The 14,995-nt window shown below is 38.8% G+C and overlaps 3 protein-coding genes across 3 annotated transcripts; 2 read left to right on the top strand and 1 right to left on the bottom strand.

The window, feature by feature from the left end:
* Window positions 1–634: 634 nt before the first annotated feature.
* si:dkey-88e18.8 (major intrinsically disordered Notch2-binding receptor 1) lies at window positions 635–4,593 on the top strand. Its single transcript, XM_056766476.1, has 3 exons — window positions 635–2,666; window positions 3,157–3,324; window positions 4,090–4,593. Exons 1-3 carry the CDS (start codon window positions 723–725, stop codon window positions 4,270–4,272), a joined length of 2,295 nt encoding a protein of 764 aa, XP_056622454.1. The 5' UTR covers window positions 635–722; the 3' UTR covers window positions 4,273–4,593.
* Window positions 4,594–8,551: 3,958 nt separating this feature from the next.
* On the top strand, window positions 8,552–10,671 carry cfap161 (cilia and flagella associated protein 161). The gene is made up of 7 exons (XM_056766353.1): window positions 8,552–8,768; window positions 8,871–8,960; window positions 9,291–9,529; window positions 9,614–9,695; window positions 9,779–9,937; window positions 10,027–10,100; window positions 10,310–10,671. Exons 1-7 carry the CDS (start codon window positions 8,697–8,699, stop codon window positions 10,539–10,541), a joined length of 948 nt encoding a protein of 315 aa, XP_056622331.1. The 5' UTR covers window positions 8,552–8,696; the 3' UTR covers window positions 10,542–10,671.
* A 129-nt stretch (window positions 10,672–10,800) lies between these two features.
* On the bottom strand, window positions 10,801–14,601 carry il12b2 (interleukin 12B 2). Its single transcript, XM_056766352.1, has 8 exons — window positions 14,443–14,601; window positions 13,891–13,972; window positions 13,326–13,571; window positions 12,941–13,043; window positions 12,695–12,858; window positions 12,116–12,270; window positions 11,678–11,800; window positions 10,801–10,939 (listed from the first exon to the last, which is right to left on the bottom strand). The coding sequence occupies exons 2-8, from the start codon at window positions 13,970–13,972 to the stop codon at window positions 10,844–10,846; spliced, it is 969 nt and encodes a 322-aa protein (XP_056622330.1). The 5' UTR covers window positions 14,443–14,601; the 3' UTR covers window positions 10,801–10,843.
* Window positions 14,602–14,995: the final 394 nt, after the last annotated feature.

Raw genomic sequence — 14,995 nt, 5'->3', positions numbered from 1 at the left:
GTGAATAGTATTTTTTACCTAATGTAAATTGAAAGATATAATTTTTTTAGCAGTTAGATTATAATGTATCCTAACACGTTTCTTTGTGCTGTGCGTTGACTTGGTTTATTGATATGCACTATTACTAACGTCATGTGTGTCTTGCATCACGGCACCTCCATGCGCACACCAGCTACAGAGGATGCACTCTTTCTGTCAGACGTGAAGTTAAATCTCTTTATGCCGTTTCTCACGTGCTGTGTGTTTTTACTCGGCTGTGCAAGAATGAGACTCCATCGGGCATCCCTGGAGACCCTAAACGACCTGCTTTTCTCCACTGAGTGCTGGACTGACCGCTGTCTGACCACTGGCTGATGCTTTATCTGTTGTGCAGGAGTCCGAACACTTTCATGTACTGGATTCTGTGCCTTTCATATGTGCTCCGATCAGCGGCTATATTAAGAATTTGAATAAGGTCACCGCTGAATCTTTTCATCCTCACCATCTGTGTCCCAGTAGCAAAAGGTATGTGTTTATTTCATTGCATGTCTGTGAATGGGCAAACTGTTTTAACTTTATGCATAAAGCATTTGTATGTATGTTCGCCACCTTTTGCTGACCTGATTTTTGCTCTTTTTTTTTTCTGCATGCTGCGTGCTGTGTGGACGAGGAGCACGGAGGGACAGAATGCCACGCTGATAAACGTGTGTTTGCATGAGTGCAAGTTTGCATCCCCTGCATCTATGGCTGAAAATCCAGAAGACCCCCTGGCGCTATTGGAGATACTTGAGGTTTTGGGGGCCTGCCGTCAGAGTGTGTCCTACGCTGATATCTGCGTGTATCTAAGTGGACGCTTCAGTCTGCAACCCCTTCTAGACTTACGGAGTCTCCTCTATTCCACCGCCTGTAGAGATCCCTGTTTCCCGGCCACCCTGTTCCGAGAGCGCCTGCACCCGCCCTGCAGCAACCGGCTCTCTGCGGCCGCAGATGTTGTGTCTCTGTTCAACCTCTTAATGCACACACGCATGGCCCCTACATACACGAATGTTCAGTCTCTGACACCCTGTCAGGTCTGTGGGAAGGGATTCGTGCGTTATGACTGGCCGGCCGCCTTGCCCGTCACAGGAGGAGGGAGTGTCTCTGCGGACTGTAAATATGAGAACCTCCCTTGTGAGGCATTCAGTCTTAACGCAGAGGCTTCCCGCACGCAGACCGCCTCTGAATTGCTTGCTTACCCTCACTCTTACGTCCAAGGCAGCATGCAGGATACTCATTCTGTGGATGCGTCCGGTGATGTTCTCAATCAGGAGGCAGGGAAGACGTCGGCGGCCAATCAGGAAGCCCATTTTGCTCGTTCCTGCTCTCAGAAGAGGAGTGCATTTAAAGGGGGCCACAAGTTGGTGCCACTTATCTCCGTGGAACACGTTGGCCAATCAGAGCAAAGCCCAAGAGAGGATGGTGAGGATGTGCATTATATTTCTCAAAAGAACCCCTATCCAGACCCCGCAACATATGCCAACTCAAATTCGCTGTGTCTGCATGATCCGTCATACATCTATGCATCACAATCCTTTGATGCGTCAACACATTCGAACGCATCGGATGCATACGACGACACTGACGCTTCGAACCCGTACAGTCCTGATCAGATTCACTGGCATCAGAAAAAGCATGAGAGTTTGGATGAACTACAAACATCTACCTACTTCGGGCCTTCGGTCTCCTTCGAAAAGCAGCAGACCCCAGCTCTGCACATCAAGAGCCACAGCTTGGACATCGATAGCAGAACTGCCGATGAAAGATCTGAACAAGAACCCTCCGGGCTGCAGAAGCCCAAATCGGAGCGGTCTGTGTTGGAAATGTCTGGATTGAGAAAACCAGGAGTTTTTCAACTAAGTTTCGACGGCTCGAGCCTTGACATTCCCGGCTTTGACCCTCGCATCATCAGCTCTGTTCGGGACACCTTCAAGCGCTTGAGCGGCATGAGTTTGGATGCCTGGTACGACTGGTCACCGACCGCGGAGGGGGTGGCTAACGCGGGCACCCAAACGGAAACTACGGACCGGCGTGCTTTGCGAAGCCTCATGCTTAGCGAAAGGCTCTCCATTGACAACCCCGACATTGGTGAGGACGACATCAGCGCTATCTTCCGGTTCCTGGATGATATCAGCATGTGTGGCTCCATGGCGGTCCTGCCAGGGGAAGGGGGTGGAGGTGCCCAAGATGGGGGGGGAGTCGGTCTGCCGGAGAGGCGTGAACGCTTGGGAAAATTGCGCCGGTTGTTTCACTCTATGGAAGCACCTGAGGAGGGCGTGCGATGGGGCGTGGGCCGCCTGCTCCAACGGGTCGCAGAGCTGGAGCAACAGCTGGAGCCCATCGCAGAGCTACGGAATCAACTTGATCTTGTGCTCTCCACGCTGGACCGACTTGAACAGCGCGAGCCGTCCGTGTGCCCACACCCTCATCAAATACAGTACCTGCACCCCACTCCGCAGACCAGTATACAGTCACAGGGATCTCCGAGGGTCAGCCTGGGGACTGAGGGGTCCAATGAGGCTGCGGCCAAGCGTAGACGCCTTTTTGTTCGCAGGGCGTCCAAAGCTCCCACGGAAAGCAGCTCTTGCTCTGAAGCTCACAGAGAGTGGAGCATCAGCTTCACCAAAGAGCAACAGATACAGCCTTCCAAGGTAACCAAGCTAGAGAATTTTTTTTTTTTTAAAGCACTGTGATGAGAAACACGTGCTAGGAAAGAAATGTCTAATGTCTGAGAACACATAGTTCATTAATCAAAGAGTATAAGAAATTAAGAATAAGCATCAGAATGCCTGTCAATCATTTATAATGGCAAGAATTTGAAGCAAAAAGCAGAAGTTAGCAAACAGCTGACGCACCAGTCAAATGTAAGCAAATTTATGACATATTAACATATTTTAAGGAAAAGGTCGTCTTACTCTCCATTTGGCACACAAGATGCTCTTTGAATCATTTTTCAATCATTCAAGGTTAACATGAAAGTTATATGTTCTTGTGCAGTCCATGCCGACTCTGAGTGAACTCAGCTGAAAGAAATTCAAACCAATTGTCTCAATTAAAGGAATTGTGTTTTTATGAGTGATCTCAGACATTCATTTTGTATGAGTGTGGCTTTGCCTTTAAAGTTTTGTTTTGGCTCCTCAGTCAGATCAGTTGAGTGTCGTCTATAAAAAGGAAGCCCCTGAATACCTCATGCCACCTGAAGCGCACAGAACCTCGCGGCGTACATCTCTCCAGAGCACCACCCAGACTTCCAATGACCGCCCCAAAGTCACCTGGAACCAATCAGACTTAACACCTTTGGACCTTCAGGTAATTAGATTGAGTTAAATAAATTATCTTTTGAGGATATTGATTTTTCATACAAAACTTTTCTGTCTATTGATTGATTTGATAGTTTTGATTTTTTTGTATTTCATTTTTAGAGCAAATTGCAAACATAACTTCAATATCTTATCCACACTTACATTTTTTTAATACATTTGATATAGTTTTATACATTTATATATTTATAATTTATACCGTTTATATAATGTATAAGTTCATTACACACATGCTTTACATTGATTTTGTCTCTGCCATTTCAAACTATAAAAGACTTAAAAAGAGTAAATATTTTGTGATTTCTAAGATCCTACTTTGGTTTATGGAGTGTCCAACAACAAGTCTACGTACATACAATGTGTAAAAACACTTTCAATTTCTAATAATAAGCAGTTTTTACTGCCTTACTTCTTGACTGACTCTCAAATGATTCGTTCGGCGATTCATCTGTCTAATCCCCTCCTTTGTGTCAGCCAACTCTGATCTGATTGGTCAGATGATCTAGTCTGTTGTTATTGGTGTAACGCGTACGGCGTCACAATGTCGAAAATGGAATGTAGGCGGGCATTACACGCAGTGACGTCAATCTATAACAAATATAATTTTGTTAATCGTTCACATTCGGCTTTACAACATGGCAGACTGCTAACAAAGTAAAAGTTACACTTTAAATTAAATAAAGAATAAAATAATGACAATTTTTGCTGATAAATCACATGTAGCAACTTTTCTCATGTTTGTTCATGTTTGCAGGCCCCAGAGTCATTGGAGTTCTGGACGGATGAGATTTACACGCCTGCCTCGGACACGCTCCTGCGGCGTTCACATTCTTACAGCCGCTGCAACAGAAACCAGGCCTACCGCATCGCCGCCCTCAGCATCACTGCCACTATCATCCTCATTCTCATCATCGTCATTCCAGTCAGCACTGTGTAATGTACTTACAGTCACATGATATAAACACACTGATCAGCTTCATTTTTTAAAGGCCAAAACATAATCGGCGCATGTACGCGAATGCACACCCTTCCAGCTACGCAAGGTTGACTGTTAAACTCACTGCAACACAAGAATGAACATGTTCAAACCATGCGTGAGTCAGAACTTTCGTGTGTCCTACTTGCGTTAAGTGTTTTTTTAATCCAATACATGAAAATGGCACGTAAAATGTTAAGAATGTCAAGCATGATTTTGTAATCAACAAGCATGGCGGATCGGCCCCACATGCTGAATAATATTTTGCTTTTCAAAACAAATTTACCAAAATTTCCATGGGCTTTCCCATGTTTCCATGGTGTTTCCCTTAATAAATGTTTAGTAAGAATGTTGATGTTTTGAATTAAAGCAGATTCTAATTTACGATTCAAAGGCTGATTTGGCTGTTTGTGTTTGTTCCAGTACGCTCTCTTTGTTGATGCTTATTGGGGAGTTCCTCTTACGCTAATGTAATATTTTTGAAACCTGATATGGATCGCGACTCGCTCACACAAAGGCATTTCTCTCTTTTACCTTTTACTCTCACTCCTTTTAAATGCTAGGAAAATCCATTGACCTTGGCAAATTTGCATGCACCCGCCTCTTTAATAATGCTCCGTGTACCTCATGGCTATGAAGAAAAAGCTGAGGTACGTTCGGGAAACACTTATCTTTTTAGCTTTTCCTCCCCAACATTCTTATAAATGACCCGTATTGGCGGTAGACCCGCATCCACCGCGACTGTGATAATGTGACAGCGTAATATTCCTACTGGTTTTCCTCGCAAAAGCTTAAAAGAAAAGTAGCCTAAATGACCCTCCAGAGAGGTAGAATGGATGTACAGTATAGTGGTGGATCGATACGGCACACATTTTCAATTTGCTGAACAACAGCACTAAACTTTTAATGGGCAGTGATGGGACGGAGAGAGTGAGTGAGGGAGGATGGAATGGAATGGAGAGAAAGAGAAGGTTTGTCCTGTTTATTCAGCCTAAAGGTTTCTAAAGCCTGGTTCTGTCTGCTGCAGATGATTTATGAGCATGGCCTCCAATTGGATGCCACCTAACAACCATCCACAAAACATTTTAGGAACTGCATAGCAACGCTCATAGCAACTGCTTAGCAATGTGCTAACATCCAAAAAACTTTTGCAACTGCAAGCAAGCCCCAGTGACATTTTCCTTATAGAAAACTTAAATTGAAAACGGTTGTTAACACTGTCTTACTGTATATTGTCCATGTCTTTCTATACAACGCAGTATTCTACTCCTGTATTTTTCTTGTCTCAGGGTTCGCTTCTTGACTAATCTGATAAGCAAATACTGAAAAACTGAATATTTTCCATATTAAATACCGCAGCGTGAAGACAATTTTCGAAGATGTGCTATGATCATTAGTTAATATGTATTGTAAGACTAACTATATATAAATTAACCTGTATTGTAAAAATGAAACGATTGTTATTGAAACAAGTGTCCTGAGCACTTCTCCTATCTGCCATGGGCCATATAAAAGCAACAATTGTAGATATAAGAAGACATGTATTTTGCAGTATTAAACACATATTTATACAGATTTCATCATGCTCTGAAAGTTCTTCAAAAATAACACAAAGAATGGCTTTCTCAGTTGCCATAGTTACAACTCTTACGTCATCAGAACAGGGTGTTCATTGCAACACCATTTCTATTAAAAAAATAATTCTCAACATTTTGTTGGGGCTGAATGCAGCCCTGATCTCACCAAAAATAATATTTTTTTATAATATGGCTTATCTGTATTAATTTTTACCTTTGTGAAATGCATAAAAACGGATGATTACCAGAATAAAAATCCATACCGAGGCCCCACCCTGAACGTCGCTGGCACGAAAGCAAATAATACTAAAATGTGATATCGTACGAATTAGACAAATCTCTAGCCAAGATAATATAGTTAAAAATTTTGCTGTGAGATTGTGTTGGTAAAACAGATTTTTTTTGGAAGTCACATGCTGCGTTCCAATAGGCCCTTTTCACAATGACATAACTTAACTTCCGCCTTTTCGCAAAGCAGTGTATCATAAAATCCATCTTGCAACAAACAAGGAGAAGAACAACTACTTCCATTTTAACGTCGCGCAGGGATTTAACAACAGTGAACAAAATTGACAGAACATGTATTCAAGTACTTATCCTGAAACCTTCGCTAACACAAAAAGAAAACAAAACACTTAACTTCATAACCAAACAGTTAATGTTCAGCAAAGAATTTATCTAGGTTTGATCTTGTCTGCAAGATGTTAAACATCATCTAGCCGTATTTGTGGCAGCTGTGCAAGGGACTTGGTTAACTCCATTTTGAGGTGCTAGCGGAAGTAACGCTAAACTGCTTCGCGGCAAACAGAAGATGCGTGTCGTCATGTGAAAAGGGCCTATTCTCCTACTTATACTGTGCACTAAAACTATGTACTGTTTTTTTTTGTAAAAGTATATACATTTTAGTGTGTAGCAAATCAAAATGCTCGCATTGGGACAGCGTAAGTGGCCCTTGTTGCCTAGACAATATTGTGGCCACTATCACACACATCAAAATACAGCTCTTCCTTCCAGCTCTTCCTTCCACAAGTTATTTATTCATTCAATGTTTCATATGTGATGTTTACTGTATACTTACATTTGTTAATATAATGACGCATCAGTTATATAATTTATAGATGCACTAAACTGTGAGTTGTGGGTAATATTAGCCGTTAGATTGTGCATCGTTTTGTACTTCAAATTTCTACGTGAAATATTAGTAGTCCATCCGGGAATCTTTGGAATACTCTTTTCAACATACTACGATTTGGGACATACTAATTCAACTGTTGAATACTATTTAGGCCAGATATGCAGATTGGGACGCAGCAATAGTGTTTAAACTAATTGAGGTATTTAACCATGAATTACTTTTATTTCAGTTTAATAGGGATAAAAAGTTTTGTGATACACTACAGCTTTTAGTGGGCAATGTTAGAAAACTTGTCCTTTAACATGTTTTTTCATATTTGCTTTTGAGTTCCAATGGCCGAATCAGAATTTAATTTGCTCTAATTTTACAGTTTATATTTAAATTGTTTCTTTATGTAGTTGTATACATAGGCCTGCTGTATAGGGATTCCTCTTTTTTCAAGTACACCTTTGACACTTTTTTTAAAAAGGAATGAATTAAAAAATATATATGCATCTTATATTGTCATCATAAAGCTGATTTTGGTTTATCGCCGTTTCCTGTCTTGTCATTCAACATTTAAAAAGTCTGACAGGTAAGTATTCAGATCATGACAATGATAATGGCTGTTTTTGATTTAAGTGTTTTTCTATAGAACATTTCAGCACACAGTAGATTGCTGTGCACCCCATTGGAGTTTTAATATTTCAGAGCACAGCTCTTATAAACATTTATTATCTATTTATGATCTGTCAGTTCCGCTATTGACGCAAAAGCACTTAACCACACATTACACACACGCACACACTCTCTTAAGTCCAAATGAGACTTCCTTCTAATGTAGTTTAGCTCAAATCTCGACTGGCTTTTTCCTCTATACTCTGCACACAGATTATTTTGCTTCACATCAGCCAATGCAGGGTACAGCTGCCATATCGATGCTGTGAATTGTGTGTAATTAATTAGAGACTGATATTAAATGTAATGTTTTTTCATATCAAATAATGTCATTTTAAAATATAGCACATAATGAGTCTCTCTAAAGGATGATTGTCTATAATTTCATTTCTCCTCAATTGTTTCTGTATTTGGGTGCATGTTGACTATCAAAAAAATGAGGATTCATATATGTTTGAAGGTGTGTATACTGGGACTATAGATAAAATAATCAATTATTTTATATTCTTATTATTAAGTCAAACAAACACAACTTTTGCAGTTTTGACACCTCGGTCAGCATAAAGAATCATGAGTTGGTCCTGAGTTTGCTTTGCATGAAATAACATTTTGCAAGTTTCTGCAATATGTGTATGTAAATAAAGTTAATTTAAAGTGCTTCACAAAGCGATGATTTACCAAAATGTGGTATAAAAATAATATATATTCAAAAAGCATAACAAATAATTTAAAATCACGTTGAAAACAAAGACACATTTAAAAAGCAATCATGGCACACTATTGACTTTTTTCATTACGTCTATTATAAAACTATCAATTGTAAAACACTCAAAACTATAGTAAAACGCGGAAGTGTTGCCATGGAGACAACATAGTAACAAATACCCTTGCGCGCTAGTGCTGCGCAGTAGGCTGTCTCCATAGTAAACGTTCATTCCTGTGCTAAAAGCATTATTTTTACATTTGCTTGATCAATTTTATTCAAACTATTGAGTTTGCTTTATCAAGGCATCGAAATGGCATATGTTCGGAGCTACAATCCGCGCGTGCGTGTGGGGAACTGGAAAGAAGACGTGACTTTAGAAGAGGTTTGCTTGTTTTAGCGCATCCGATCTTACTTTAAAACATAAGTATAAAACATGTCAATAAATGTGTGTGTTGTACATTATTTGTGTATTGTGCATTTGCAGGAAACTTTAAAGGAGTTTATTCTTCGAAAAGAAAGAGGCGAACTCACTGTGCAGAAAGAAGGAGTTTTGAGGCACAACATCATGAAACCGGTAAGATAAAAGTTAACTGGCTGCTTGTTATTATATAAAATGAAGTCTAATAATATTACAATTATATATTATACTAAAACAAATAGGCCTTTAGTGGGTAGGATAGTTATATAAGGGAATTTGTTTCTGATTTAAAAAAAATGTAGATAACACAACACAACCATGAACTGTCTTTACCAAGCTGGTAAGACAATTTTAACTCTCTTATTAGTACCAATGAAAATATTTTTTTGTATTTAATAAATGCATTTAAATACGTACTTATATTTTAGATGTCTTAATGTGTTTTGGCGTCAGTGTATGTGAGTCTTTTGAACTGATGTTCTTTAGGTTAGCCTATCGGTATCTCTGGATGGCTTTTTGAACTTTGGAGACACAGTCATTCTGGTGAACTCTGGAGGTGGACTGCATGACCCACGCCGGCCCTGTGTCCTCAGCATAATTGCCGACAGCAGTAATATCGGGTCGCATTCTGGGACAAATCCATCTCCCAGCCTTCAAGGGCCCCTTCAAGTCGGGGGAGCCCACAGTACGGACCCCTGCCTCAGAAACGCCTTTGTCATTGCAAGGTAAAAACAAACATATACACACTTCAAGACACTTGAGTACATAAATATATTGACTTGTTTTATCACCTGTGCTTTATGATTCAGCGTTGATGGGACCCCAGATGGAGAGGTGGTCAGATATGACCAAAACTTTGCACTTAGAACTGCTTCAGGCTTTGCCGGAGAGGTAACCGAGCAAATTAAATGTGTATTCAGTTTATTGAATTGCCGGGCTTGGTCTTACTATGTGACCTGTATGACTCCACATAGCTGTACCTTGCCAGTGACCACAGGACTTTTCTGAAGTGCGCTAAGAAATCTCGGCTACAGGAGCTGAGCTTGGTTGACAAAATTGATTTCCTTTGCTGGTGGAAAGTGATTTATCTGGACCCTCAAGAAAGGCTTGAAAACGAGGGCTATCCTGTTCCGGTATCACACACTGTTATATTTTCATTCCCAAACTTCAACGTTTGTACACGTGTACAATTTAATAATTCATGGTGAATTCTGTTTTGCAGGTAAACAGGAAGGTTTTGATTTCCCACTGTAAAACCAATCAATGTTTGGCTGCGCTCGGCAATCATATCCTTTGGTAATGTATATCACAACATTGTAAATCAATACCCCAATTACTCAGTTTAAGTGAGGAAGCTACAGGTACTTTATATCATTGATCCTCCAAATACAAATATGATCATACTCCAAATTCAATCAGGCGTCCTTTTGTATCCTTTTGTTAAAATACGTTCATTTCTGGGTGTACCGGGTGTATTTATTTATCTATTTGGTTTGTGTTTACAGGACTCCGTTTGGTAAAGAGTATGAACTCACTGCTCACACATTCTTGGACTCCCATAAGGCTGAGCAGGACAATAATCATTGGCTGTTTGTCACGGCTAATCCTACCAATCAAAATCAAAGTCTGCTGCAACCACAACAAGATGATGTCATGACAGATGAGCTGAGACAAGAACCAGAGCCAGTGGAGGACATACAAGTAAATGAGCATTTCAAAGGAGATGTAAAACAATAACTGGGCCGAAAAGAAAAATACTTTATATATTACAAAATATAATGTTCACCGATCTGTATTTTACCAAGATCATTTTTCCATCAGCAGTTGACTTAATGAACATTGCATATAGTAAAGCATCAAAAACCAGGCAGCATTTCTTCATTACTCACTGCTGCCCCGTGCTGTTCAATGTTTCAGCATCGCAATCATGTATACGTCAAACAATACAAATTAACATTAAACAATACAAATCATTTAAACATTCAATCTTTTTGTTAAAAAATCTTTAACTGGGTCAGGTTGGGTGGGTTTTGACATTTTCACTGTTGGTTTTTTCTGCCTTTTTTTCTCCGGTTTCTTGTTTTAGTGTTTTTTTTCTTTCCCTTCGAAAGTTTTCCTTTCTTGTTGTCTAGTACCTATGGAGAACAAACAATCATTTGCACTCTCGATCATCTATTGTATAATGTCCAATGACCCCAAAAGGTAACAAAATGTCAAATCAAATTGGATTTATTAAAACAGAAAGTAAAAGTGCAGTTATCAAGCTACACATTTTTTTCACCAGGGTGAGAAAAATGACATCCTATCAAACCTAAAGCAATCAAACTATAAATTTAAAATCGAGACACAGCATATCTGGCCACCTTCTGGCTGTCAAGTGTAAGAAGAATTTATTTAAAGTATGAGTGCACTTGTTTGAACCTGAGGGAACTGACTTCCACAAAAAAACACCTTTTGCCTACACAAGTTATTATGAAAAATGGTTTTAAAAGTTGCTCCTATAATTATTTCTTTGCAGTTGACATTTAGTTTTTTGATGTGATGATGATGTCTTTTAAAATGTCTGAATACTTTTTGGGGTCACTGTCATTCATCCCTCAGGCATTTTACATGTTAATAAAATGCAACATTGCATGAATAATTTCAGGAAAATATTATTGTGTATCTAAAAAAATCAAGAGACAGTGAGTAAATGAGCATATTTTAATAGGACAGAGAACCACATGTTCCAGACATGCAGCTTATAACAGTCAGGTGTCGAGTGATTATAAATAAATAAATACTGATAATAAATAAATTCATAAGTAAGTTAAGAGGATGTAGGAATCAGAAGATGGAACAGAAGCATAAATAAATGTAGATCAGTGGATTACGTGTTTCCACGGCGTCCAATCGCTCCACTGAGAGAGAAGCAGCAGGTCTCTGCATCGCACCCTCAATTTCGTGATGACCCCCTGAATTTCGACCTTTAACCCCTCCCATTCATGAGTCTTGAACTGAAGGATGGAAGTTCATATCAGAAAGGAATAATACTTCATGCCATTCAAACTCTAATGGGGGGTTCCTGGACAGGGATAACCTTAAACCAGGACTAGGGCTTAGTTAAATTGGGATATCTAAGACGTTTTTGAAAACAAACTTTACAAAAAAACATTACTGGTGTCTACTTGAGACAAAACAAAAGCACTGATATATTTGTGATATTTAGATATGCCAGTGCAAATTGTTTTCTTAAATCCTTTCCAGGATACCGCCCAATAAAGTGATATTTTAAAGTAGAAATTTAAAATATGTTCATTAATTTATCTTACCTTCCCATTGTCACGTATCTCATACTCAATCTGATGCTTCAAAGGAAAGAAACTGTGAGGCTGTGGCCATGTGGAAGGAGGCGTCACCACCACCTCAACCTTTTCCTTGTTTTTTTTTTGGAAACATTTGGTAATGTTTGGACCAGCAGGTTTGACTGAGAAAATAAAAAAAAGTGTGATCAATTATAAGGGAAACCCTTCTAAAATCTCTCTTTAAGTACATCTCAGTAGAGTTCATGAGTGAATCATGTTAAAAATCATTTGAATTCATTATTAATAATGTTGAGTTTACATTTATTATCACTCATTCCTGTCTAATGGTTTCTATTACAAATGTATTTTTGAAAATAATGTGTTTACCCAAACCATCACAAAACTCCTTTATATATTTTTTTTTTTTTTAATGGTACAACCCTGGCTATCAGGCAACAGACCATTGTAGTTTCGATTAAAACCAATAGCCTACAATTCCCACTATAATCATTAAGTTTTCCTTTTTTAAAACTTTTTTTTACTTTAAAACTCACTGATGATGTCATTACATTTGGATAATGTGCCCAGTTTAAACCACATGCTCACCAATGTCTCGAAGGTAGAAGCTGTAGTCGGTTTTAATATAGCAGCAAGAGGAAACAGCCTCCCCTGTTATCCGCAGGCGCTCAGACTCTTCGGAAAAGGGGTTGGTGGTATGTGGGACAAGAAACAGCCCATCCACAGATGATGACACCCAGCTCCCACCGTCACTGCATCAATACATCATGCTCCGGTGAGTCAGGGTGTGTGAGTATGTCTGTACTGTTTACTGTATGTCTGAATATCTCATACCGTGTATTACGAAGTCTGAACGCTGTATAATCATTTAAGGTCCACGAGCATTTGAGGCTGTGTGCGCAGGAGAAAGATTCGGCTGTGCAATTCAAGTTCAAATCTGTGAAAACGAGTCAAAACCACATCTCAGCCTTTAAAAAATTATAACATTGATATTTTCTTGTGAAGTCACTTCTGGCCAGCGTTGTGGGCTGACGTTATTGCGCAATGTATATTGCATTATGATTAACTTGTACTACTGTCATCGTCAGACTGGCACATCTTCCATGACGACATTCACAGTATCGATCAACAGTCTTGATGCAACAAATTCTGGTCAAATTCCTAATCCTAAAAAATTCCAGATCCAAACAAGGCTCTTTATCAAGAAACATGTTCCTACCCGAAGCTTCCTTGGACTTGTCCAGTAGGAGATAGATGTAGTCTTCTAAACCTTCATCACTCCAGCAGGTGTAATTCCCAGTTTGGTCTTCTTGCAGGTCATACACGATCAGTTTGGTTCCGTCGGGTTTCTCATAATCGGAATCCACGTCCACTGTGCCTTGTGCCTCCTCTCGCTTCCACGTGACACTGTTCTTATTCGTTTTACAATCAAGAATAATGGTGGTGTGTTTCTCTCCAAAGTGAACTTTAAAGAGAAAATATATACAAAAAGTGAATTAAAGAAGATTCGTCATTTCTTATCTGTGTGTTTTGGAGTCATATTATATATATATATAAAGTAACTAAGGAATTAAACATTCCTTCGGGAATGGGATGAATTGTAATGAAATACCATTAATAAAATAAATACAGGCTATAATGTTGCTTTTCGTTTTTATTGGATTGAAATATTTTCTGGATTATGTTAATATTAACATGTAATTAAAATGATCTTAATATTAAAGCAATAAAAGTGCCCATAATAGCCTAAGTAAAAATCGTGTGTGTGTCGTCAATATTCTTACATTTCTCAGGGAAAACATTAAGCGTCGATATTCGTATTATTAACAAACTCAGGAGTAAGATGAACCTCACCAGCAACCCCATCTGGAAAAAGAAATAAAATGAACCAATATTAAGTCTTGTTATTAATCTTATTAATTCATATTTAAAGTGTCACATGTGAGCACAAATTCCAAGGTGGAAATTACTATAGTAATATTAAGGAGATACGTTAATTTAGCATGATAACAGGTAATAATAGGTAAAGTTATTCTTTGAAATTATGTTTAATGGTTTAAATAGTTATTTACGTTGTAAACGGGACATCACATAAATAAGCCAAATAAATATTCAAATTTCTAACCCTCTTCTTATTAATGTATAACTTTTGTCTTTTTTCATGTCTCTTCTTATTCATGTCCAAAAAAGCGTATACACTACATATACGTGTTTATATTAAATTAAAAATATAAAAAATATATATAAATAGGTTTAAATTAATGCCTTCGCTTTCATTATTGAATGAATAATTTTGTTGCTCAGTTTACTCATAGAAACAGTAGCGCATCTCTTACCTTATCTGTTTGTGCTGTGCTTTGCGTCAAATTAAGCGCAGAAACCAGGAGCGCTTGTTGAGATCTCACGATGTGTCTCGGATTCTTGGGGTCCGTGTTCTTTTGTATTCCCACTTGTGAACACCCACTCACTCTGTGGGCGAAAGTCTGTGAATTCTAGTAAGAGTTCCCCTCGCGAGGCCATGAACGAAGTGTTAAAATTACCATTAAATAGGCATGTGGTCACTGTGACATCACTATATTTTCACCCTCTTTTAATCAAATTAAAAGGACTTATCAGTAAGAACAAAATAACAAAGATGCAGTTATAAACCCAGCTAGAATCATTTGCATCTGTGTGGTCTTGGCTACTTCATAATAAACAAACAAACAACCTGTGTGTTATGTTCTTGGGTACTGCGATGTACTATATTACACTCATGTACACAGTAGAGAAAAGTGCAGAGTGTCTTCCCCAGTTGAAATTATTTTTATTCTGCATATAGTTTTTTTATGTCTGCATTTGGTCAGGTGCTTGAGAAGAGATTACAAGGAAGTTTGAAGAGTTTTGAAG

This window comes from Triplophysa dalaica, chromosome 14, assembly GCF_015846415.1.
Source record: "Triplophysa dalaica isolate WHDGS20190420 chromosome 14, ASM1584641v1, whole genome shotgun sequence".
NCBI classification, from domain to species: Eukaryota; Metazoa; Chordata; class Actinopteri; order Cypriniformes; family Nemacheilidae; genus Triplophysa; species Triplophysa dalaica.
The sequence above is the reverse complement of the archived record's forward strand: the minus strand, read 5'-3'. Positions and strand labels throughout refer to the sequence as shown.